Genomic DNA, 24069 nt, shown 5'->3' with positions numbered 1-24069 from the left:
TAGGCTTAATCATGAATAAATTTGCACTAAAGCAAAGTCACTGCTCCTAGCCCCAGACTGCTACATGTTCCCCACACCAACCATCTTTGTGATTGCTTCTTGAATTTTATAGATCCTGTTTGGGGCCGAGTTGACACGGACTTAAATCCTTCTAGAAGCACCCAAGCACTGACTGAGCTCAAGTCACAGCACTGAAAGGCCAGAGCCTCAAACCATAAAAAAGAATCATAGAATCCCTACAGTATGGAAACAGGCCATTTGGCCCAACAAGTCCACAGTGAGCCTCCAAAGAGTATCCCACCCAGACCCATTCCTCTACACTATTACTTTACATTTTCCCCCTGACTAATGCACATAGCCTAAACATCCCTGAACATTATGGGCAATTTAGCATGGCCAATCCACCTAACCTGTGCATCTTTGGATTGTGGGAGGAAACCCAGACAGACAGACAGACGGAGAATATGCAAAATCCAGACAGAGGCTGGAATCGAACCCGGGTCCCTGGTGCTGTGAAGCAGCAGGGCTAATCACTGAGCCACCGTGCCAAAAGTTTCACAAGATGTAGTGTTGTCTGGATAAATAGAGAGAGGTGTCTGCTTTGGTTAGGAAGGCTTGAAGAGAGAAAAATGCCCTGTTTAAACCACTCCTTTCTTTAAAAAAAAAAGGGAAGAGCTTACTGATAAAATTCAGCTGTTTTCAAATCACTCTAATGTCCTCCCAACCACACAACCTTCTGAGATCGCTCTATTCCAACCTCTTATCTCTAAATATGAAAATCACTCCACTATTGGTAGCTGAACCTTCAGATGCCTAGGTTACAATCTCTGCAACTCCCTCCCTATGGCTTGCAGCCTCTTTATTAAACCAGGTAAGCAAAGGTAGCTTTTCAAAGGAGGGGGATATAGTCTTTACCTCACCGTGCTAGATTTTGTCATATCCCATCACGTTAAGGATGCTATCCTAATCCAAGTTGCCATCATGTGGCTTCACTCTGTAGCTCTTGGAGCTGATTGGGAACTACATAGGGGGTTTGGCTTTACTGTTGTTGTACTAGCTGCAAGAGACAGATGTTTTCTCACAATAAGCACTTGGTTGACCAAGTAATGGCAGACGTTTGCTGTTTGAGCAGGTCTTGTGAGGCAGCTCAATTAATTTAAATAGGGGGTGAAAAACACAAGAGACAAGAATGGAAATCTTTTGTGATTGTAGTTTTTATTTAGCACGGATTTGTTTGATTTATGGATTATACTCCATGAAGGAATACAACTCATTCTTAAACCCTCAAAAGCTGCTCTCTGTGCAAGCTGTTTCTTGTGCAACCCTCTTCCCATCCTGTGCTTTAAGAGTTAGAATTGGGAAGTAAACGTCAAGTTACTGTTCCATGCTACCATAATTAATTTGCTGAACACTGGGCCTACAGGCTTTATTTTTTCTGTGGGGTTGCAGGAGAACAGAATAATGGACAGTAAAACATTAAGGATCGCAGGAGAGAGAGAGTGTGGATAGGAGAGGGGGTGGAGAAAAGTAGTAATATCAGATAGACTCTTCCCCTATCCTCGTTTTGTGGTTTCAAGATTACACTGAATTTTATTTATTGTGAAGTGATCTGAAAAAGGGAAGTTTGTTGACCTTTGACAGTTGGATAGAAACTAGCTTTTAGTGTCTTCTTTTATGTTTTGAACTTAATAATCCAATGTTTATGCATATTTTTGAAATGGCACAGAATTTGTTTTGGCACACAAAACTGTAGCACAGTGCATTAGCAGACTGGCCTTTTGACCCAAGGACTGACTTCAATTCATCTTCGACTGGGATGAAAGTCAGCTTATAAATTTTCCCAGATCCTGGCCGAAATGAATCCATGCAGTGAGCGCAAAGTCTTTTTTCATGAACTTGGCCAGTTCTTCTATTCTTACAAACCATTTCCTAGCTCACTTGTGACTCTGTTTTACAATCAAAGCTAAACTTGCTCAGGTTGAATAAGGGAGAGACAAAGCAAACAGCCAAAACTTAGTTTCCTAAAACATACAAGCCCTGGAACTCTGAATCTGACTTGGTCACTGCAAACCGATGACCCTGATGATGGGAATTGGCAGCTTTGCTTTTTTTGTATATCCCAGACAAGCTCACTGCCCCTTTTGCATCTATCATTCTGTGAAACAATTACAAAATTACAATTCTACCCCTCTGCCCCACAAAAATCAGAGAAAAAAAAAATTGTATGGAAATTCGGTTGTGGAAGATCAAGGCCCAAAAGGAAACTACTTGCAGAGCAGTCAGTCAGTTTTCCTACCTCAGTGCCAGTACCTTTACTGCAGATGAGCTAAAACGAGGGAGTACACACAGATTATGCCAGCAATAAGTAGCTTGACTGATAACTAGTCACTAGTTACAGAACAATGACAAAGGTTTCTGCCTGCCAGCAACCATGTGATTGGTCTCCAGGTAGCTGAACAGCTTTAAGTGTGAATGCTTGGGGCAGAAACCAGACCTCTCAAAAGGGAGTTGTTATTGCTCTATATTAAAGCCCAAGTAAGCCTGAAGAAATTCAGTTTACTTTTCCCTCAGCATTGTGGTATGCTGTGGCTCTTAAAAATCAGTAAGCCATAAACATTAGAACTGTGAACCAACCACCCTGTACCTTTTGCAAGCAAGCAAAAGTATCCAGAGATGGCATATCAAGGAGCACTGCATCCTGAAAAATTCAAAAAAGGACCATCTCTGTGAACCCTGGAAAACAGTTGCCACTAAATTACATCCCAGTCTTTCCCTCCAACATATGGCGTGGGTATATGTATGTTTTAAGCAGTAGGAGAATTAACTGGCAACAATTCTTTATTGTTTATCCATAGCAAGAATCTATTTAGTTTAGTTTATAATAAACAGGAAGTTAAGTATAAAAATCTGGTTCTTGCAATACAGGTAAATTGGGGAAGTGTGTGTACTTTTATAAAAATCTAACTTTCGCAATGGCTATAGGAAAAGTGGGACAATTCATGTGTATGAAAGAGTGCATGAGAGAAAGACAGAATAGGTGTGAGAGAGAGAGAGCGCGTGAGCGAGAACAAAAACTAGAAAGAGAAAAATAAAGAGGGCACAAATGTAAGAGAGTGTGAGCACGCAACAGAAGGCAAGAGAGAAAGCATGCAAGAACAAATGGAGAAGAAAGCAAGAGTGAGAAACACGCTGATGGTAGCTCAGTGTTTGGGGTGTGGGAAGCCCTGTTCCAACAAAACACCCAGGCTTAATCAGCCACTTCCATCCACCCCTACCTTCCGCCCCCTTCCCAAACCTATTCAAAAGAGGGGAGCAGCACATCATCTGTTCCAGAGCACACTTGGCAAAAGCTCAATAAAAGTGCCGATTTTGTTCCAACCTGCAGTGCAAAAATGGTGGAATTGTTTCCACTACTGTACACATCTCATCACCACAAAATGATTAGGAGGCAACAGTCCAGAATTTGCTAGAAAGTAAAACGACAAGTTTAAAAACGTGCTCATCATTGCTGTGCAACAGATAATCCACAAGATGATCAAATTGCCAGACAATTCCCACTATCAGCCTGATGAAAAATCACAGCAAGCTGTAAACCTTCAAGAAATTACTAATTTGGTTTAAAAATGCAAAACAAACATAACATGCAAAGTTGAGCTAATACTCAAACGATGCAAAGGCACTGTCAATGGTCTACATTCCTGCAATGTTACTCATCCTCCCCTCAAAAAGAAAAGAGCAATAAATTGTAGCTTCTGATTCTTACACATAATTCGTTCTGTCTCTTGCCCCTCCTCCTTTGTAATCCATTTGTTCTTTCTAAATCCCTTCATTTTCTTCCCCGTTCTTAAATCTCACTAGTTTAAGGCTGTGTTCAGTAACATGCAGCTATCAACTTGTAACAAGTTACAACACTAAAATACTTGAGCAAAAGAAGAAAAAAAAAATTCTAAAATGTGGTACACAGAGGTACCCTCTTTCAGCAAACTGAGCCAATTGCATAAAAGACAGCAGAAATATTCTAACCAAGAACAAATGTAAAAGTCAATAATTGAAGTGTAAACAAATCATTTTAGTACAATTTCAAGAAACAAGTTCAAACAGTGTAGATAAGGTCTTGCAGCACAGTGGTAGCATCCTGATCGCTGGAACAGGAGGTCTGGGGTTAAGTTCCACTTCAGGATGGGATGGCCACAAGAGGGGTGTGTTAGAACATGACCAAACAGGTTGGATTTCTTTTAAAAAAAAATCTTCAAGCAGTGTTCCGTCACCCAAAAAAAATGGTTCCAACTCAACAAATATTTGTATGCACCTTTCATAAAGTGTTTTTGGATGCCCTGAGGTTAAGTGTAGTCACTACTGTAATGAAGAAAACAGTGGCCAAATTTATCCACAGTAAGATTACAAAAATGGCAAATGAGATAACATTCAAGCAATCAGTTTTCTTAACTATACTGGTCGAGACAAATATTAGCTTGGTCACCAGGGAGTACTCCACTGCTGCCTTTTGAGACAATGCTGTGGGAGTTTTTTTTTAAAAAAACAGAAACACCTGTTAAATTTTAAAACCATTTTTTAAAATTAAAAAATGGTCTTAAACTAGGAAAAGATGCAAAGATAACAGCTCAAAATAAGAACACCTGTTAAATTTTAAGACCAGTTTTTTAAACTAAAAGGTGTTCCTATTTAGAGCTGTTATCTTTGCATCTTTTCCTAGTTTGAGCAGTCAAATTATTTTTCGGCTCTAGTTCAGAGGCTGAGCAGGGACCTCTTGCTACTGGAAGAGGAGAAAGAGGCAGCAAATCTTTCATACTTCCCTCCAGCCATAATGACACTACCTAAAGCCATATACTGTAGATTACTCCAGAGAGCCTCACCAATATCAGTTGAGTAGAAGAGCAACTGCAGCCACAGGTTCAAATGAAATTGCAGTAAACCAAAGCAAACACCTGCCTTTAAAACACATGGAAATGTGCTTTCAGGAAAGCAATGAAAAAAGTTATGTATCAGGCAAAGAAAGGAACGGTGGTGAGAAACATCATTAACAAATAAAAGTTTCTGAAATTCACTTTCAATTGTTGTTTGTACTATTTGGGGAGAAAGTGAAGTCTGCAGATGCTGGAGATCAGAGCAGAAAACGTGTTGCTGGAACAGCGCAGCAGGTTGGGCAGCATCCAGGGAACAGGAGAATCGACGTTTCGGGCATAAGCTGTTTTGAGCTGTTATCTTTGCATCTTTTCCTAGTTTAAGACCATTTTTTAATTTAAAAAAAAAAATGGTTAAAATTTAACAGGTGTTTGTTTTTTTTTCCCCTGAAGAAGGGCTTATGCCCGAAACGTCGATTCTCCTGTTCCCTGGATGCTGCCTGACCTGCTGCGCTGTTCCAGCAACACATTTTCAGGTTTGTACTATTTAACCAAGCACAGATCACAAATGCACTATAATCCATTCAACATATATAAATCAGCTCACCAAAGGGCAACTTTAAGCCAAAACATTTAAGAGAAAACAAAATGCTCAGTATTCTTCCAGTATTGCTCCTGTTTTAATTCTACTCACATTTGGTTTCCTGTCCTCTCGGAATACCACTGTTAAAATTGGTTGTTGTGACTCTGCTACTCTATTCTATTCAGTTTTAATGTAACTAGTTACAATCTAGTGTTGGTTCCCATCAACTGGTGTGTACCCTAGAGCTTTAGGACTGCTCCTGCTCTGCAGTACAAAACATGTTGTCCATCCACAGTCAGCGTCAAGGTGGTGGTGGCAGCAAGTTTCCTCCTTAAAACCTGCAAGTCATGTGCTTTCAGTAGACCCACAATGCTGTCAGAGAGGGAGTTTCAGGAGTTGAACCCACCAACACTGAAAGAACAGTGATACATTTCCAACTCAGGATGGTGTGGGTTTGGAAGGTGCCACCTAAGAATCTTTGTTGAATTTTGGCAGTGCATCTTGTAGATAGTACACACTGCTGCTACTCACTCAGTTAGTGAAAGAGGGAATGGACATTTGTGGATGTGGTGTCAAGTGGATTCCTTTGTCTTCAAATGGGGTTTCTTCGAGTGTTGTCGGAACTGAGCTAACCAGAAAAATGGAGCGTATTCCATCACACTCCCGACTTGTGCCTTGCAAGTGGTGGACAGACTATCGGGAGTCAGGAGGAGAGCTTCTCACTGCAGGATCTCTAGCCTCTGGCTTCCTCGGCCAGCCACAGTATCTGCATGGCTTGTCCAGTTGAGTTGCTGGTCAGTGATGACCCCCAGGGTGTTGATCTTGGGGGTATTTAGTCAGTTATGCCAAACATCAAGGTTGAATTCTCTTGTTAGAGATGCTCATTGCCTAGCACCAACATGAAGTGAATGTTAGTGGCATTCTGAAGGAGGGTCACTAGACCAAAAACATTAACTTGGATTTATCTCCACAGATGCAGTCAGACCTGAATTTTTCCAGCAATTCTTATTTTTTGTTACTTGCTATTTGTTAGCCCCCAGTCTGGATATTATCCAGGTGTTGCCACATTTAGAATAGACTATTTCAGTATCTGAGGAGTCACGAATGGTGCTGAATGTTGTGCAATCATCAGCAATCGTTCCCACTTCTGACCTTATAACGGAGGGAAGGTCATTGATGATGCTGAAGGTGGCTAGGCCGAGAACACTAACCCAAGAAATTCGTGCAGAGATATCTCAGCCCCAGGATGATAAACCTCCAACAAATCACAATCAGCTTTTGTCCCAGGTATGACTCCAAATAGCAGGAGGAATTTTCCCACTCAAATGCATCCCATTGTTTTCAGCTTTGGTACTGCTCCTTGATGGGAGAAAGGAAGTACTGCGGATGCTGGAAATCAGAGTCAAGAGTGTGGTGCTGGAAAAGCACAGGAGGTCAGGCAGCATCCAAGGAAGAGAAGAGAATCGACGTTTTGAGTCTAAGCCCTTCTTCAGGAGTAAACCCTCAGCACTACACTCAACTATTGCGCCTTGATGCCACACTATCAAATGCAACCTGATATCAAGGGCAGTCACTCTCACTTCACTTGGACTGCAACTATTTTGTCCATGTTTGGACCAAGGCTGTAACAAGATCAGGAACTGAGGGGTCAGAGCTGAATTCAAACAGAGTTAATGAGCAGGGTATTGCTGAGCAAGTGCTGCTCAATAGCATTGTGATTGATCATTTTTATCAGTGAAAGTGAAAGAGGTAGAGTGTATAACTGATGGGGTGGTAATTGGCCAGACCAGGCTCACTTTATTGCTGTTGGACTCTAGGGAAAGATCCAATCTCATCCCTAACAAACTATTTTGGACTTGACTATGGCTGCTATTTTCAACAAAGTCTATTCCCTACTTAACCTCTATTCCACTCTAGTCGGTCTCCTCCAAGGAATTCTTCACCCAACTGAGCTAGTTCCCAATAGTGCCCATCCTGGTTGATTCTGCTTCAATGTTGCTGAATAACTTTGTTTCTGCAGCTGCTGATGTCACTTTTCCTTCAAAAGACCTACCCATCACCCCTTGCTGGATCATGTAGGATTCAGTCTTCAAGGGTTGCCACTGCCAATCAGGTGTAGTTAATTGTTGGTAACATTTTTGATGATTCCCTCCTATCAGCTTTCTCCCCACGAGCCCCATCTGGGTACTGCCTCCCTAACCCTTTTCTGAAGGATAATGTTGATGGCAGGAAGGGACTGCAAGAATTGCACAAACACCAGCTTAAAATGTGTTGAATTGCAGGACCAGTTTCTGTAACAGAAATACACTTTAATCCATCACAAGTCACTTTCCTACGTACCTTTGGGTCATCAGCAAATTGACTCTTAACTGCTCTGGGCAATTAGAGTCAGAGTCAGAGATGTACAGCATGGAAACAGACCCTTTGGTCCAACCAGTCCATGCTGACCAGATATCCCAACCCAATCTAGTCCCACCTGCCAGCACCTGGCCCATATCCCTCCAAACCCTTCCTATTCATATACCCATCAAATGTTGCAATTGTACCAGCCTCCACTACATCCTCTGGCAGCTCATTCCATACACGTACCACCCTCTGCGTGAAAAAGTTGCCCTGTAGGTCTCTTTTAAATCTTTCCCCTCTCACCCCAAATCTATGCCCTCTAGTTCTGGACTCCCCGATCCCAGGGAAAAGACTTCGTCTATTTATCCTCTCCATGCCCCTCACGATTTTGTAAACCTCTGTAAGGCCACGCCTCAGCCTCCGATGCTCCAGGGAAAACAGCCCCAGCCTGTTCAGCCTCTCCCTGTAGCTCAGATCCTCCAACCCTGGCAACATCCTTGTAAATCTTTTCTGAACCCTTTCAAGTTTCACAACATCTTTCCGATAGGAAGGAGACCAGAATTGCATGCAATATTCCAAAAGTGGCCTAAGCAATGTCCTGTACAGCTGCAACATGACCTCCCAACTCCTGTACTCAATACTCTGACCAATAAAGGAAAGCATACCAAACACCTTCTTCACTATCCCATCTACCTGCGACTCCATTTTCAAGGAGCTATGAACCTGCACCCCAAGGTCTCTTTATTCAGCAACACTCCCTAGAACCTTACCTACTGGCCTAGCCAGTGACACTCACACCCTGTGAATGAATGAATGAATGTATTTTTAAAAATTAGCTACCTAACAGAAGTACTGGAGCAGTGGGACCTCCGGGTTCATGAGTGTGACCAGGCACGTTAAAACAGTTGTTAAGGCAGCTTATAGGATCCTTTGGTGTATAAATTGAGACATGGAGGAGTATAAAAACAAGGAAGCGATGCTACACTTCTGCAAATCATTGGTCAGACCACATTTGGAGTATTGTGTTCAGTTCTGGGCACCTTACTTACAGAAGGATGTTCAAGCCCTGGAGAAAGAGTTCAAAGAAGATTCGTTAGAATAATACCAGGAATGAGGGATTTTAGATACAAGGAAAGATTAAACAAATTGGGCTTATTCTCCATGGAGCAGAAAAGATTAAGAGGTGACATTATTGAGGTGTTCAATATTATGAATAATTTTGACAGGGTAAAGGAGGATATTCTGCCTCCACTAGTTGGAGTGTCAGTAACTAGGGATCAAAATTTCAAGATAGTCAGGAAGAGAATGAGTGAGAGGAGGAGAAATTTCTTTACTCTTGTTAGGAGTCGGAAATGTACTGCCTCGGGGGAAAAAAAAAGTGTTGGAGGTGGATTCCATAGGTTTCAAACAAGAGCTGGATGTTGAGTTGGAAGTGATGACATTAGGGGGCTTTGGAGAAAGGGCTGGAGAGTGGCACTAGCTGGGTAGCTCTTTCAGGAACCAGTACAGACATGGGCCAAATTGCTTCCTTCTGTACCTTCCTGCACTATTGAAAACTTGAATCCCCTTGTAATAAGCCACACCACTCCTCATGTCTCTCAGCCAATCCAGAACCTACATTCTTACATTCCTTCACTGAACAGCATTCATCCAATTCTGGCCTTGTGTACCTAGCATTTCCTTCACCCCACCAATACCATCTTGGCAACAAGCTCTGGAATTCCAAACCCTCAAAGCAAACTGAACGGGGTTGCATAAGCAACACATAGGTGGTAACAGTTTGGAGAAAGGAGGAAGCCAGAACAAATCAGAAAGAATTGCAACAGAGATGAGCTAAAAAACCATGTGGCTCACTGGCAACTTCTAGCTGTCAAAATGTCAAAGTGAACTCAAAGCTTCTAGTAAGGCACTCCTCTGGTTACATTCACTTAAATATTCTAGTTGTTTCTACTCCAGGAGGGGTGTAAAAAAAAAAAAGGACTATTTTCCACAGGAGCTGGAATGCATCAGCCCCTAGTAACAATATTTAAAGATTTATGATGCAGTGGTAGTGCCCCTAATTCTGGGCAACTTGGGTTCAAGTCCCACCTGCCTAGAGGCAACTTAACACAGGTAAGAACTAAGTTTCTGAAATCTCATACACACGCGTCAGCTGTGCATGGAATACGATATCCATAGTGAACAAGGGCAAAACCAAACAACCAGCAGGTCGGGACAGACAGAAAGCAGATGTCAGTATCCCAGGAGGCTACTAAAACAATAGCTTCTGGCTAAATGCAAACAAGATTCCCAACGACTGGAAGAATCACAGCTTAAGAAATGGCGTTTTCACTTTGATATAATGCAGAATGTCACACACTGAAACCTCCTTGAATATGGTCAAACCATCATGGACAATTCATCTTTTGCAATGTCCATACTAAAAACTCTCATCCAGGTGACTATTTAAAACACTGCGTTTTACTCAATCCCCCTTCTGGTTTAAAAGCAGCTACTTAGACATGCAAGAGGAATCCCAGGTCCAGTCTACAAACAACAAATAAAACCCTTCTCTTGTACTGTGCATTAAAATTTTCCACCTGAAATCATAAAACAGCTGCACATAATTATCTTTTGAACATGTAACGATAAACCTTTCAGATTAAAAACAAAGCTTTTCAGGTAAACAAGCCACAACAGCACATACTTCAGCTATGGTACAAAATATTTATGCAATGTTTTATTCCATTTGGAAAAGTTTGACATTTAGTTTGGGTTCTGCCAGGGCTACTCAGCTCCTGACCTCATTCCAGCCTTGGTTCAAACATGGACAAAAGAACTGAATTCCAGAGGGGAGGAGAGAGTGACAACCCTTGACATCAAGGCTGCATTTGACCAATGTGAGGCATCAAGGAGCCCTGGCAAAACTGGAATCGATGGAAAGCAGGCAGAAAAAAAATCTTCTGGATAGGATTCCAGTCAGCAAAGGAAGATGGTGGTGATCGTTGGAGGTCAGTTATCTTAGCTCTAGGGCATTATTACACACTCAAATAGGTGGGACTTGAACCCAGACCTTCTGCTCTAGAGAAGGCATGCCTAAACTAGTTACTTGTTTTCTAACCAACCTGCTCAGAGATATTATTACATGCCTCTGGAGCAGTTGGAACTTGAACCTGTGCTCCTGATCCAGAGGCCACAAGAGCCACAGTTCCTCAGGGTAGTGTCCTTGATCCAACCATGTTCTGCTGCTTCAGTTACCTTCCCTCTTTCAAGGTCAGAAATAGGATGCTCACTGATGCTTGCGCTATGTTCAACACCTCAGACAATGAAGTTCAAATGCATCATGACCTGGACGATATCCAGAGCTGGGCTGATATATAGCAAGTAACACGGAGGTTACCCAATGATCATCTTGCACCGAGAGAATGTAACCATCGCCTCTTGACACTAAGATTACTGTCACCAAGTTCCTGCCCTGTTACCAGTGACCAGAAACTGAACTGGACCTGATACAAATGCTGTGGCTACAAGGACAGTTCAGAGGCTGGAGGTTCTGCAGGAAATAGCTCATCTCCCAACTCCCCAAAGATTCCCTCCATCACAGAAGCAGTGTGTACTGTCTTCAAGATGCTCTGCAGCAACTCACCAAGGATTCTTCAACAGCACCTTCCAAATTCTCAACCTCTTGAGGAAAAAAAAAGGCAGCAAACACTTGCAAGTTTCCCTCTGAACCACATACCACTGATTTGGAAACATTGCCATTCCTTCACGATTACTGGGTTAAAATGCTGGAACTCCTTTACAGCACTGTGGGTATTCCTACACCACACATACTTCAGCAATTCAAGGCAGTGACTCACCACCTTCTCCAGGGCAGTAAATGCTAGGTTAGCCAGTAAATTCCAAATACCATGGCACAATAAAAACTGCATGAGGAAGGGTAAATTAATTGGTTACAATCTTAAAAAGCATTCATTATTTTTATTCACTGGTGAGACATGGACATCACTGGCTGAGCAGCATTTATTGCCTATCACTTGTTGCCCTCAAGGTGGTGGTGGTGCGCTGCCTTCTTGAACCGCTGCATTCCATTTGGTGTAGGTTGACCCACAATGCCATTAGGGAGGGAATTCCAGGATTTTGACCCAGCGACACCGAAGAAATGGTAATATATTTCCAAGTCAGGACAGAGTGTGCCTTGGACAGGAACATGCAGGTGGTGGTGGTGTTCCTATGTATCTGCTGCCCTTGTCCTTCTAGATGGGTTTGGAAGGTGCTGTCTAAGGATCTTTCATGAACTTTCACAGTGCATCTCATAGCAGTAATGTATACTGTCTACAAAGTGTCAGCAGTGGAGGGAGTGGACACTTGTGGATGCGATGCCAATTTTGCAGGTTGCTTTGTCTTGGGTGGTGTCAAGCTTCTGGAGTGTTGTTGGAGCTGCACCCATCCAGACAAGTGGGGAATATTCTATCCTATTCCTGACTTTGCCTTGTAGATGGTGGACAGGCTTTGGGGAGTCAGGAGGAGAGTTACTCTCTGACCTGCTGCTGTAGTCACTGTATTATATGGTTAGCCCAATTCAGTTCCTAATCAATAGTAACTCCCAGGATGTTTATAGTGGGGGAATTCAGTGATGGTAACATCATGAGATGTCAGGGGGTGGTGGTTAGTTTGTCTTTTATTAGAGGTGCTCATTGCCTGGCATTTGTGTGGGATGAGTGTTACTTGCTACTGGATGTGGTAGAGCTGCAGAACCTTTGTTCTGAAAGATTTAGCACTAACCAAGCATGTTGCTTTCATGGTAAGCAACTGTATAAGGTTTGCCTGGAGTTACTCATGGAATGCCCCGCTATATTTTGCGTAAGCCAGGATTGATCACTGCAGTGGATGGTGATCCAAGAGCTTCCTCTAAAACAAACTCTAGGCAAGATGCAGTAAATCAACAAAAAGGCTTCATGGAGCTTGGAGTCAGTTCCAAGGGCCACTATCACTCAAAGGTAAACAGGTTACAGAAAAAGAATAGAAAGTGGGCTATCCAGCTTTGGGCCCGCTTGTCTGATCATCCAACTCAATATCCTGTCCCTGCTTTCTTCCCAAACCTTTTGATCCCTTTAAATCCTAAAGTCTACATCTAACTCCTTGAAAAACATTCACTGTTTTGACCTCAACCACTTTCTATGACAGCGTTCCATAGGCTCACCGCTCTCTGGGCAAAGAAAACATTTCCTCAGTCCTAAAATGCCCTAGCTCGTATCCTTAGACGATGACCTCTGGTTCTAAACTCCACACTAGTGATGGACTGAGCATCATGTTCAACTAGAAATGTTAAAGATTGTAACAAACGTTTTCTAAAAACAAGCATATAAAATGGTCAGATAACTGTACAAAATATTATAAGCAACAAAGGATGACCAAAATTGAAACTAAAGCCCTTTCAGCTTAACATTTGCCAAAGGGAAACTATTATTAAAGTAGTTCCAATGGCACGTTGATAAGTTCAAAGTAATCAGGCAGAGTCAACATGGTATGGTGAAATGGAAATCAGGATTGTCCAATCTATTGTAGTTCTTGGAGGTAACACATGCTGTAGATAAAGGGAACAGGTGACTGTACTGCATTTGGATTTCCAAAATGCATTTGATAAGGTGCCACATCAAAAGGTTGAGGAAAAGACAAGCTCATTGAGTAAGGGGCAGCATATTGGCATAGATAGATGATTAACTGGCTAACAGGAAGACTGGCAAGATGTAATATGTGTGCACCACAAGGACCAGTGCTCAGACCTTAACTGTTTACCATTTATATAAATGACCTTGATGAAGGAACAGAAGACATGGTTGCCAAATATGCTGACAACACACATGGGCAGGAAAGTAAGTTGTAGTAAATCGAAGTATAATGTGAAAAATGTGAAAACATCCATTTTTGAAAGGAAGAATAAAAAGGAAGCATTTTGCAAGGTTTGTAGCTCAGGTTGAGGTTTAGGGTGTGGGTTTGATATCCAAACGTTTCATTACCTGGCTAGGTAACATCATCAGTGGCGACCTCCAAGTGAAGCGAAGCTGTTGTCTCCTGTTAACAGCAGTAGAAATCAGGAGACAACAGCTTCGCTTCACTTGGAGGTCGCCACTGATGATGTTATCTAGCCAGGTAATGAAACGTCTGGCTATCAAACCCACAGCTCAGTGAGCAAACCTACACCCTAAGGAAGCATTTTATCTAGATAGTGAGTGATTGCAGAGCTCTTAGATGCACAGACCTGGGTGACAGTGCCACATATCGCAAAATATTACTACGCAGGTACAGCAAGTAATCACGAAAGCCGAGAATGTTAATTTATTACAATAAAAATAGAATACAAAAGTAGGAGGTTATACAGGGCACTGGGCATTCGACATCTGTAGTACTGTGTACAGTATTGCTGTCCCAATTTAAGGAAGGATGTGAACTGCTTCCAACGCATTTACAGAAGGTTTACTAGACTAATCCCCGAAACAGATACACTGTTGATTAAGGATAGTTAGATAGGCTGGGCTTGCACCCACTGGACGTTAGAAGATTAAAGAACAACTTGATTGAAATAGAAGACCTGAGGGATCTAGGCAGAGTGGACGTGGAGAGGACGTTTCTTGTTATGGGAGATTCTATCATTAGGGTTGGCAGCATTGGCAGCAAACGTAACAATTAACATTTCACGTTCAGTGCGATTTCAAGAAGTGTCGTACTGGACTTGAAACGTTGACTGTTTCTCCCAGAGATGCTGCCCAGCCTGCTGCATTTATCTAACATTCTTTGTATCGGTTTCAGATTTCCAGCATCCACAGTATTTAACTTTTACTAAAACTCCTGTGGCTGTTGAGAAACTTTGCCTCTTTGTTTTAAATGAGCGACTCAAAATCATTTCTGTATGGGGAGTCCTTGGAACTCTCTTCCTGCAAAGGCGATGGAAACAGAATCCTTGAACGTGTTTAAGTCAGAGGTGGACAGATTCTTGTTAAGCAAGGTGTTGAAAGGCTATTGGGGAAGCAGGAATGTGGAATTAAGATTACAAACAGATCAACCATGATCACACTGAATAGCAGAGCAGGCTCAAGGGGCTAAGTGGCCTACTCCTGATTATGTGCATCAGGAACATCCTTCCTGCATTTACTCCATCGTGTCCAGTTAGAATTTTACAGAATTCTAGGAGATTCCCCCTCATCCTTTTAATCTCCAGTGAATATAGTCTGAACCAATCCAATCTCTCTTTGTACATCAATCCTGCTATTCCTGCTGAACTTTTGTTGCATTCCCTCCATAGTCAGAACACCCTCCCTTAGGAGGAGACTACCAAAACTGCACACAATATTCCAGGTGTGGTCTCACCGATGCCCTGTACAATTGCTGGAAGACATCCCTGGCTCTGGTACTGGAAATATCTTGCTCTGAAAGCCAACATATCATTTTCTGCCTTCACTACCTGATGCAGCTGTATGCTTACTTTGAGGTACGTGTCCAGGGATGATGAAGAAGAAATTTAAAATATTGACTTATGAATATGATTCTATATACAGAGAGATGTTTAAAAATATAAACCTGAAAACGTTTGTTGGTCTCTCAAAAACCCTTCAAAAGGAAAAAAAAAGGTGAAACACACCCTGTATGAAATGTCTGAATAATACTTTCAGTACCAGCAAGGTTAACTGGATTGTCCAAAGCAACCTTTCCACCAGCACAAAGGATTGCCACCAGGGTAGTACATCTCAAAATTCTGACTATGCATAAAAACAACCTGATGAGAAAACTCCGATTGGAAGGAGATTACTTTCCACACTTGGAAATGTTTTAGTCTTGCTTTCAGCCAATGCTATTCAAAATATATACTGCCTTGCAATGCCCACCCCTCTTCTAAACATGTGGATCAATGCCAAGTTACTAAGCACAGAGCTCACAGGAAAAAACATGTTCAAAGCAGTAAAAGTAATTATTTTTAAAACATAAAAATTAGAACAATGTTTGAACTACTTTTTTCCTGAATAGAACAACTGAAAAAAGATTTCATTCATTATATTCCAATTATACATGGAACAATTATATTCCAGGAAGTGTTTATTAAATAAACACAGCATGTTGCATTTTGGCATTTATAATCCTAAAACATCCCAGAAAGCAAAAATATCCCCCATATTCCACAGCAAATCAAATGATACAATCATACCCCATCCTCGCTAAGTCATCAAGGACAGATTCATTCTGCTTCCATCTGCCAACCTCCCACTAGTCACTTAGCCCTCAAGCATCCCTCATACCCATCTCACCAAAAAAGTCTAAAAATTAGTTGCTCCATTAAGTCATTTATCCCCTCCCTGGTCAGTGTCACTCACCACCTTTTCATTCTGCTGATAATTCACATCAAACTGTTTTTCTTTGGTTTGGGGCCCACATCATTCAAAATCAAAAAGGTCATCGAAGGAAAAGTTGAAACCCAAAAAAAGTGAAGCATTTCATTTGGCAGAAGCAGGTTTCCAAGGTGCATTATCTAAAAAAGACATGGTCAGTCTGTGGAGAAGCAAGGAAAGCAACATGGAACGTGCATGGGTAAACCATAGAAGTTTGATGAAGCTAGGAAGTGTATTTAAAAACTGAAGAGAATATTTGTGGACTTTGACTTGCATGTATTGCACCTTACCATATGTTCAAGCAAAGATGTATATGTCAGGTGGTTAACATTAAATTCAAATTATAATGCTAAACATTTTAAACCATACACAGTGAACTGAATGCAATTTTTAAAAATATCCAAAATCATTGATGAGAAGGCTATAAAAATGGAATTTAAATCACTATAGTCATTGAGTCCACACTAACTCATTTGGCTTGCACAGCTTTTCATAGTTTTTTAAAAAATCACAACACCAGGTTATAGTCCAACAGGTTTAATTGGAAGCACTAGCTTTCGGAGTGTCGCTTCTTCATCAGGTGGTTGACAACCACCTGATGAAGGAGCGACACTCCGAAAGCTAGTGTGCTTCCAATTAAACCTGTTGGACTATAACCTGGTGTTGTGATTTTTTTAAAACTTTGTACACCCCAGTCCAACACCGGCATCTCCAAATCATGGCAGCTTTTCATGAGTGATATTCTAAGCATCTATAAATACTGGATGTACATAATGAATATCAAGCCTACTCTGTACATGATGTCAGGAGAATGGAAATTTGTTTCTCTACCCAGACATGTTTCTGGCTAAAATCGTAAGAAGTTGCAAATCATTATCTACGCATTTACCCCAACTCAATATACATTCCCACCCTGAATATAGGATGAAGGTTAGCAAAAAGCCCCAACACTACACCCAACTATGGGGGTGCAGCTCAAAAGGCTCCAAGCCTTAAAAACTGTATCTTTAAAGCATATAGGCTTATCATTTGATGCCTGTAAAAATCACTAAATATTTACTTGTTCAACACAGCAGTGTTTGAGACTGATTGACCTCTGTACTTGCAGTTTTTCAAGATAGGAAAGCGATAACCCAGCCCTTCTGTACTGACAGTTAAATTTCAAGGATTTTAAATGTGAATGCTACATTCTTTTATCTCCCTTTCAGGCATTATAAAACACTTAATGCACGATAATCACAAAGCTATAGGATTGTTACTCTCTCCTTTTACGTGTCAATATGGCACATTTCTTATTGCACACACAGTATCTTGCTTATAATGCATACACAGCTCATATCATTGAGGAGGAAGGAGGCGGGGACAATTATTTGTTTCTCTAATAAAATAAAATTCTGGGAATAAGTCAGCAGGTCAGGCAGCATCTGGAGAGAAAGCAAGCGAGCGAGCAGGAGCAAATTAACATTTTTGGGACAATGCCCTTACATTTGAATTCCAGCCACATATCAACATTACTATTCCAGAGCACAATTAATCCTTGGCCTCATTTCCCCATCCAGATTTTAAAAAAGGAATGTTCTCATTTCTGCTCATTCAACTACACATTGAAAGCACAGACTGCTACTTTGCCAATCACTTTCAATCTGAGCATGTGAGCAAGGGAGAGTGCAATTTGAGAAATGAAATTTGGGTACTGGGTGAAGTGTCAAATTCAGAATCTGTTACAAACCACACAAATGCTCTGACTGATTTTAAACCAGAGGACAGTGAACTGCTCCATCCAGATCTCAAAGCAATTCCACACATTGACAGGTCATCACAAATTTTCTGGTCTAAAGCTTAAACATGGCCATGCTCTGGGGCTGAGATAGCAGACTGATAGCAAGTGCAGTGGGACCGATAAGATTCAGGAATGCTTTCTGGTGGACTCACATGCTAAAATACAAACAAAAACCTTTTACAGGCTTTGGACAAGCTGGAAAAAAAAAGATTTTTTTTATTTCTGGAATACTTCCAGAAACTTGTTCCTGGAAAAGAGTAAGTTTTATCAGCCTCTCCTGTGAATCACAAGATTTCATTTCCGAATGCAGATCAAGCTGTTACACTTGCAATCTTTTTACAAAAGGAGGTTCTTACAGCTTACCTGACCCACTATTGACTACAACACAACCAGTCATCTCAAGTTACTAAGATTCAAAACCAGGAACACTTGTCTGGTAAACAGATAGCCTGGCATGATACAGACCAGGAAAACAAGATTTAAACTCCGGTCTGTGCTGTCATTTATCTCAGTGATGGGGCAAGACAACTTATCTCCACAGTTAGTTTAGGAAGGAATACTGAGAAACTCAGGTAGGAATCCCTTTCATTCTAATCCAATAAGCCATCGCCCAATTTCCAATTTGAACCTTCCATGAATGAGTAGATCTGACTTGGTCGTCGTGTCCTCACTGTTAGAGAGAGCGTGTTTGCCAACACAACTGGCATTATCATGGCCCTCAGCCCAGGGTGAATAAATACTTGTGGAACTGGAGTGGGGAGGAAATTGCCAAGATAGGGCAGGAATGTCATGCACGAGGTTTTGAAACCAAGTCTGTTAGATTGAGCAATCCTCAGTGTTACTTCTCTAAAGCCTCCCACTCAGAATACACATTCTACACAGTGGTCACTCTGCCAAATAAAGATACATTTTGCAAGGTTAGCAACTTTATAGCTATTCTCTATCATGTGGAGCTTTTTGATGAAGACAGACAGTCCAGGCAAGGATTAGTAGAATTTTCCTCCTTGCCCCTCCTCCACATATGAATTTGAACATTTGTCAGATAAGATACAAGCATCTCCAAATGGGAGCTCCTACATTAAACCTAGAGTGCACTAAATCAGAGCTCAGAGTACAATGCACAAATCTGCATTACAATTAGCTCAAACCAACAGAAATATGTAACCAAATTGGACTGAATCATATGTGGGAATATGCTTACTATAAAAAGTAGAAATCAATGTATAGACCTGTAAAACTTATACATTGGACATGGTGTGATCAAATTCCTACCCATCATGCAGTCAGACATAAACACTCAAATCAGGTCTGTCCAAAATATAAAAATGCTTCTCTATTTCTCCCCTCATTCCTCACCATTCACTGTTGAAGAAGTCAACAACTGCTGAGAAAAAGTAGCATAGTTGCCATCCTAGATATGAAATAACAACTGGTTCTTTAATTGTGGGCAGATTGTAAATCCAGTCCTATGCTTGGCAAACCATGCATTTTTTTGGCAGAGCTTGCTGAATAGCGATCAGGATGGGTAACATGGAGTTGATTATATTCCTTTTCTTTCCTGCATAGCCCAGGACAATAAAATTGGCTGCAGTCCCCACCACATGCTCTGATTACTCTTGCACAAACAAGGGGGCAAACCTACAGCCTTCCAGTGTGTGTGGCTCAGTACCACAACAGTCAGATTAGCTCCTATTTCCATTGAGCCACCAATGGAACAGGTGGCACAATGGATGCTTAAAAAAAAACTAACATGCATCTTTGAGCTAGTCAGTAAATGATATCCAGACAGCAAAGAAATTACTGTTATATAGTACACGCAGCTTTAACAGAGAACGTATGAAACATTCCAACTTTCAAATAGAGTCCACAGGGACATGGCACTCAAACAGAAACCAAAGACCTCCGCATGTCATTCTCCGTTATCACTCTGAAAAATCAAGGCCAGTTGGAGATTAAATTCGATACCTAGCAGGGAATGTAATCAGATTCTGCATGTTAGTTGCAAGTGGATACCAGATGATAACAAAAGGTACCACAGATCTGCCATAATCCTCATAGCTTCAGTGTACAGGCACTTACTGAGGAGGCAAAAACGCACAGAAACTGGTGTACGACCCATCAACATCCCGTACTGAAGGGCAGCAAGTCAATGGTTCCTTATCAATAATGGAAGTGAGTTCTGGACAGTAGCCCGAGAGAGATTAGAGCTCACATCATTTTAGGCGATTCCCTTACATGAACCAGTCATTGATCAGTCTGAATGAAAGCTCTGGGAGCCAGAAAGCGAACGACCAAAAAGAAAATGAATTATTTATACACAGGTGTTATCTCAATTGCTGTAAAATGTTATCTATGCTAATAGCCGTGTTCATGATTTCCTCACGAAACTAAAAGTTGACTTTGGATTTCAATTGCCTGCACGGTTGCCCTGTTGGACAAGTATTAACCAGAAACACATTTAGCCGCAGAGCTTGGATGCAATCCTGCTTCAGAAATCACAGTATTCAGTCTACACACTGCGTTCTCCCACTCCTCACTGACAAACCCCCACCCGCTCTTGTGATTGACAGCGCGAGGGGACGAAGACAACCGAGGACACCAAACAAGCCAATCAACGACCCCCACCCCAAAAAGAAGGTGGGACTTCAGGGCTACTCCAGCAGCACGCGATTGACCACAGTGGCCCTGTCAGTCACAGCGCCAACTCCCTTCCCCCATTCTTCTCTTCTTCCCACCCCCCACCACCAGCGCTTCTTTTACCTCTCGAACGCCAGACGAACGAGGAAGATGCCAAATGCAAGCGGGAAAGCGAAGAGCAAATCACCAGCTTGCGGATACTCGGCATCGTCGGTGTTCTTCAAGTCGGCCCAAGTAACGTTGTGAGGGAGCCAGAATCTTTCGTTCCAGAACCAGGCTGAGAAGCCGGCCATGTTTGAGTGGATTAAGCAAGTTCAGCCTCTTCTTTCTCGCACTCCGTTTCTCTCAGGCGGGGCGGTGTCGAACTGCCTAATAACCAGAATCTGACGTCACCGACAGGGGCCCCGCCCTTTTATCTTTAGCGTCATCCAAACCGAAAAGTGCTTAGTAGCGCTGGAATTGAAGCAAACTGCCTCTCTATACTATATATTCGAATAAGGTATTATTGAAGTACCTTTAATAATTCCGGTAACATTTCAAATATCAGTTCTAGACAGTGTTTTTCATTGCTGCCCTCGCAATTGTGACCTTGTTGAATACATTACTCAAGTCTGCACATCCCCAATAACTCGTCAGAAGAAACCACCAACTTAACGTTCTTTTAACCTCACAAGCTGCTTGTACAATGTGTTGAACAGCAGGTATCTGGACTGTAAAGTTATGCTAGTCGAGTTACGTAAGGATTCAGTTAAACAGGCAGCTGCAAAATTTCAGAAAAATGTGACAGGATTGTTTCTTACTCTGTGCCAGGCTCCGTAATCTTCCAAATTGGGAGACAAAACAACGAACCAAATTAAATAGCACACCCTTGACAATTCGTGAAGCATTTATGTCTATAAAGTCTTGCAAATGAACTTCCACAATGCACTACAGTCAACAGAAAATTAACTAATTCAAAGTATTATCTCCTTTTCCAAATTCTTGAAGGTGTTGTCTCCTCCCAAATCTGTACCTCTCTTTACTGCAACTGTGTTTGGATTTCACCAATGTGGCCTGACATAGCACTGAAGTGACCCTACTTAACGTTATAAGTTGGTACTCTTGTTACTATGACCATGATAAGTTATTTCTTCACATCATCCATGACCTACTTGCAGCCTTTGATTTGGTTTGCCATACTGCGTTTCTCCAATGTTCTCTTCTACCATCCATCTGAAATAGAACTATTTTTATAGAGTCTTGGAGATGTACAGTATGGAAACAAACCCTTCAGTCCAACTCGTCCATGCCAACCAGATATCCCAACACAATCTAGTTTTTCAGCTGTATTACGCTCTTACACATTCTGTCAGAGCCAAATAATTGTCTTCAATTGCATAGTAAAACAAAGAACTGTGAATGCTGGAGATCTGAAACAAAAACAGAAATTGCTGGCGAAACTCAGCAGGTCTGGCAGCATGTGTAAGAAAGAAGCAGAGTTAATGTTTTCAGTCCACTGACTGTTTATTAGAACACATCTGTTGTCATCCTGCGTCCAGCACCATTTCATCTGGTGACCCCCAAAGATCTATCCTTGGTGTAATCCTATTTATCAGAATATATTCTGACCATTGGCAACATAATTTGAAGATGCAAATTCAGATTTAAACTACTAACAGCACTGAGCTCTTCCATTCTACTATCTCTTTCAAACACTGTGTTGCCAATCTACTTGTCTGTTATCTAATCTGAATTTTTCTTCCTTGGCTGCTGTCTGAGGCAGAATCAGACTGTCCCTAACCTTGGCACCCAACACAGCACCACCCATCTTTACCTCCGCCTCAAACAATCTGCTGTTTAACCCTTGTATTTATTTTTGTTACCTTCAGCCTTGACTATTCCGACATTTTTGTTTGTATAGCTGACTATGAGACAATGTCATCTAAATGAATCTTGTTCAAATTTGGTTTTAAGTTTGAAAGGGGAGGATAATATGCACAGGGATAAAATGTTCATTTCATACAATGTGGGGAAGTTTTGAAGTAGACTTAGAGTCATAGAGTTGTACAGTACAGAAACAGACCCCGAAGGGTTTTTGCCCAAAATGTCAACTCTCCTGCTGCTCGGATGCTGCCTGACCTGCTGTGCTTTTCCAACATCACACTCTCGACTCTAATCTCCAGCATCTGCGGTCCTCACTTTCACCAAATCCCTCTAAACCCTTTCTATTCATGCACTCATCTAGATGCTTTTTAAAGTTGTAATTGTACCTGCCTCCACCAGCTCCTCTGGCAGCTCATTCCATTCATGCATCACTCTCTGCCTGAAAAAGTTGCCCCTCAGGCAACTTATTAATATTCTTCATTTTGTATCATTGTAAATATCTGCTTTCATAGGCAAACTCATATTTCCTATAAACTGAAACTTTAAGTTGCATGTAAAATGTATGGGAAAATGTACTACTTGAATGTACGATGAACATTTAGGCAGTCACCAGAACTGGGCGGCACGGTGGCACAGTGGTTAGCACTGCTGCCTCACAGCGCCAGAGACCCGGGTTCAATTCCTGCCTCAGGCGACTGACTGTGTGGAGTTTGCACGTTCTCCCCGTGTCTGCGTGGGTTTCCTCCGGTTTCCTCCCACAATCCAAAAGATGTGCAGGTCAGGTGAATTGGCCATGCTAAATTGCCCGTAGTCTTAGGTTAGGGGTAAATGTAGGGGTACGGGTATGGGTGGGTTGCGCTTCGGCGGGGGCGGTGTGGACTTGTTGGGCCGAAGGGCCTGTTTCCACACTGTAAGTAATCTAATCTAATCTAAACTATTGCTTGACCAAGTTATGCTCAGTTCTTTCTGAACTGTTGGAAAGCACTTTTGCTGCCAGATCATGAAATTCAGGCTAAAACTTAATTATTCAGCAATTTAGTGAACAAGAGTAAACTTTTACAGTACGAAAAATGAATCTATGTGTAAAGAATGCTTCATTCTCACTACTTTGCTTGTACGTAATAGGATTTCTGAGTATTTGTTAAATAAACAGCAACATTGTACTTGCATCAGTGTCATGCATCAGCAGAATGATCTGTACATGTGATGGATCTGTGTGATTTGAATTAACAATTTCATTGTAATTATCCCCAGATGGAGGCAGATTCTGGTTACAAAACCATTGATCAAGATAGATTTGAAAGATGCAAGAGCAGTCTCTACCTGACTAAAGCAATTTGTATATCAGCATGACAGAGCAAGACTGAAAGCATGGCTTCCTGGTAGGACTGCTATTAGAAATAACATCTCATTCTCCCAGCAATCATATTATATCCTGTGAAAGTGCTTTGTGACATATAAAGCAAAGACTAACCTAAATGTCTATGTGTACCTTTTGGAAATTACAGATTAACCATTTTCCAGTTATTTATGATTTGATTAGCTGTTATTGAAAGGGCTACTGAAATAGTCACATTCATAGAAACACATTCCCATTCAATTAAACACTATAACCAAGATAGTTGTGACAAGAATATGGAG

The 24069-nt window shown here is 41.6% G+C and overlaps 1 protein-coding gene across 2 annotated transcripts in view; it reads right to left on the bottom strand.

Moving 5' to 3' along the window:
* The window catches only part of LOC122543363 (ceramide synthase 6-like), a 103618-nt gene extending 82112 nt beyond the window's left edge, over positions 1-21506 (bottom strand). For both annotated transcript variants that reach the window (XM_043681999.1, XM_043682000.1), the window contains exon 1: positions 20689-21506. In XM_043681999.1, the coding sequence (XP_043537934.1) occupies positions 20689-20858 (170 nt within the window). In that variant the 5' untranslated portion in view covers positions 20859-21506. The remainder of the gene's footprint in view (positions 1-20688) is intronic.
* Positions 21507-24069: the final 2563 nt, after the last annotated feature.

Source organism: Chiloscyllium plagiosum, chromosome 43 (genome assembly GCF_004010195.1).
Source record: "Chiloscyllium plagiosum isolate BGI_BamShark_2017 chromosome 43, ASM401019v2, whole genome shotgun sequence".
Lineage (NCBI taxonomy): Eukaryota > Metazoa > Chordata > Chondrichthyes > Orectolobiformes > Hemiscylliidae > Chiloscyllium > Chiloscyllium plagiosum.
This window is presented reverse-complemented; position numbering and strand designations above follow the sequence as displayed.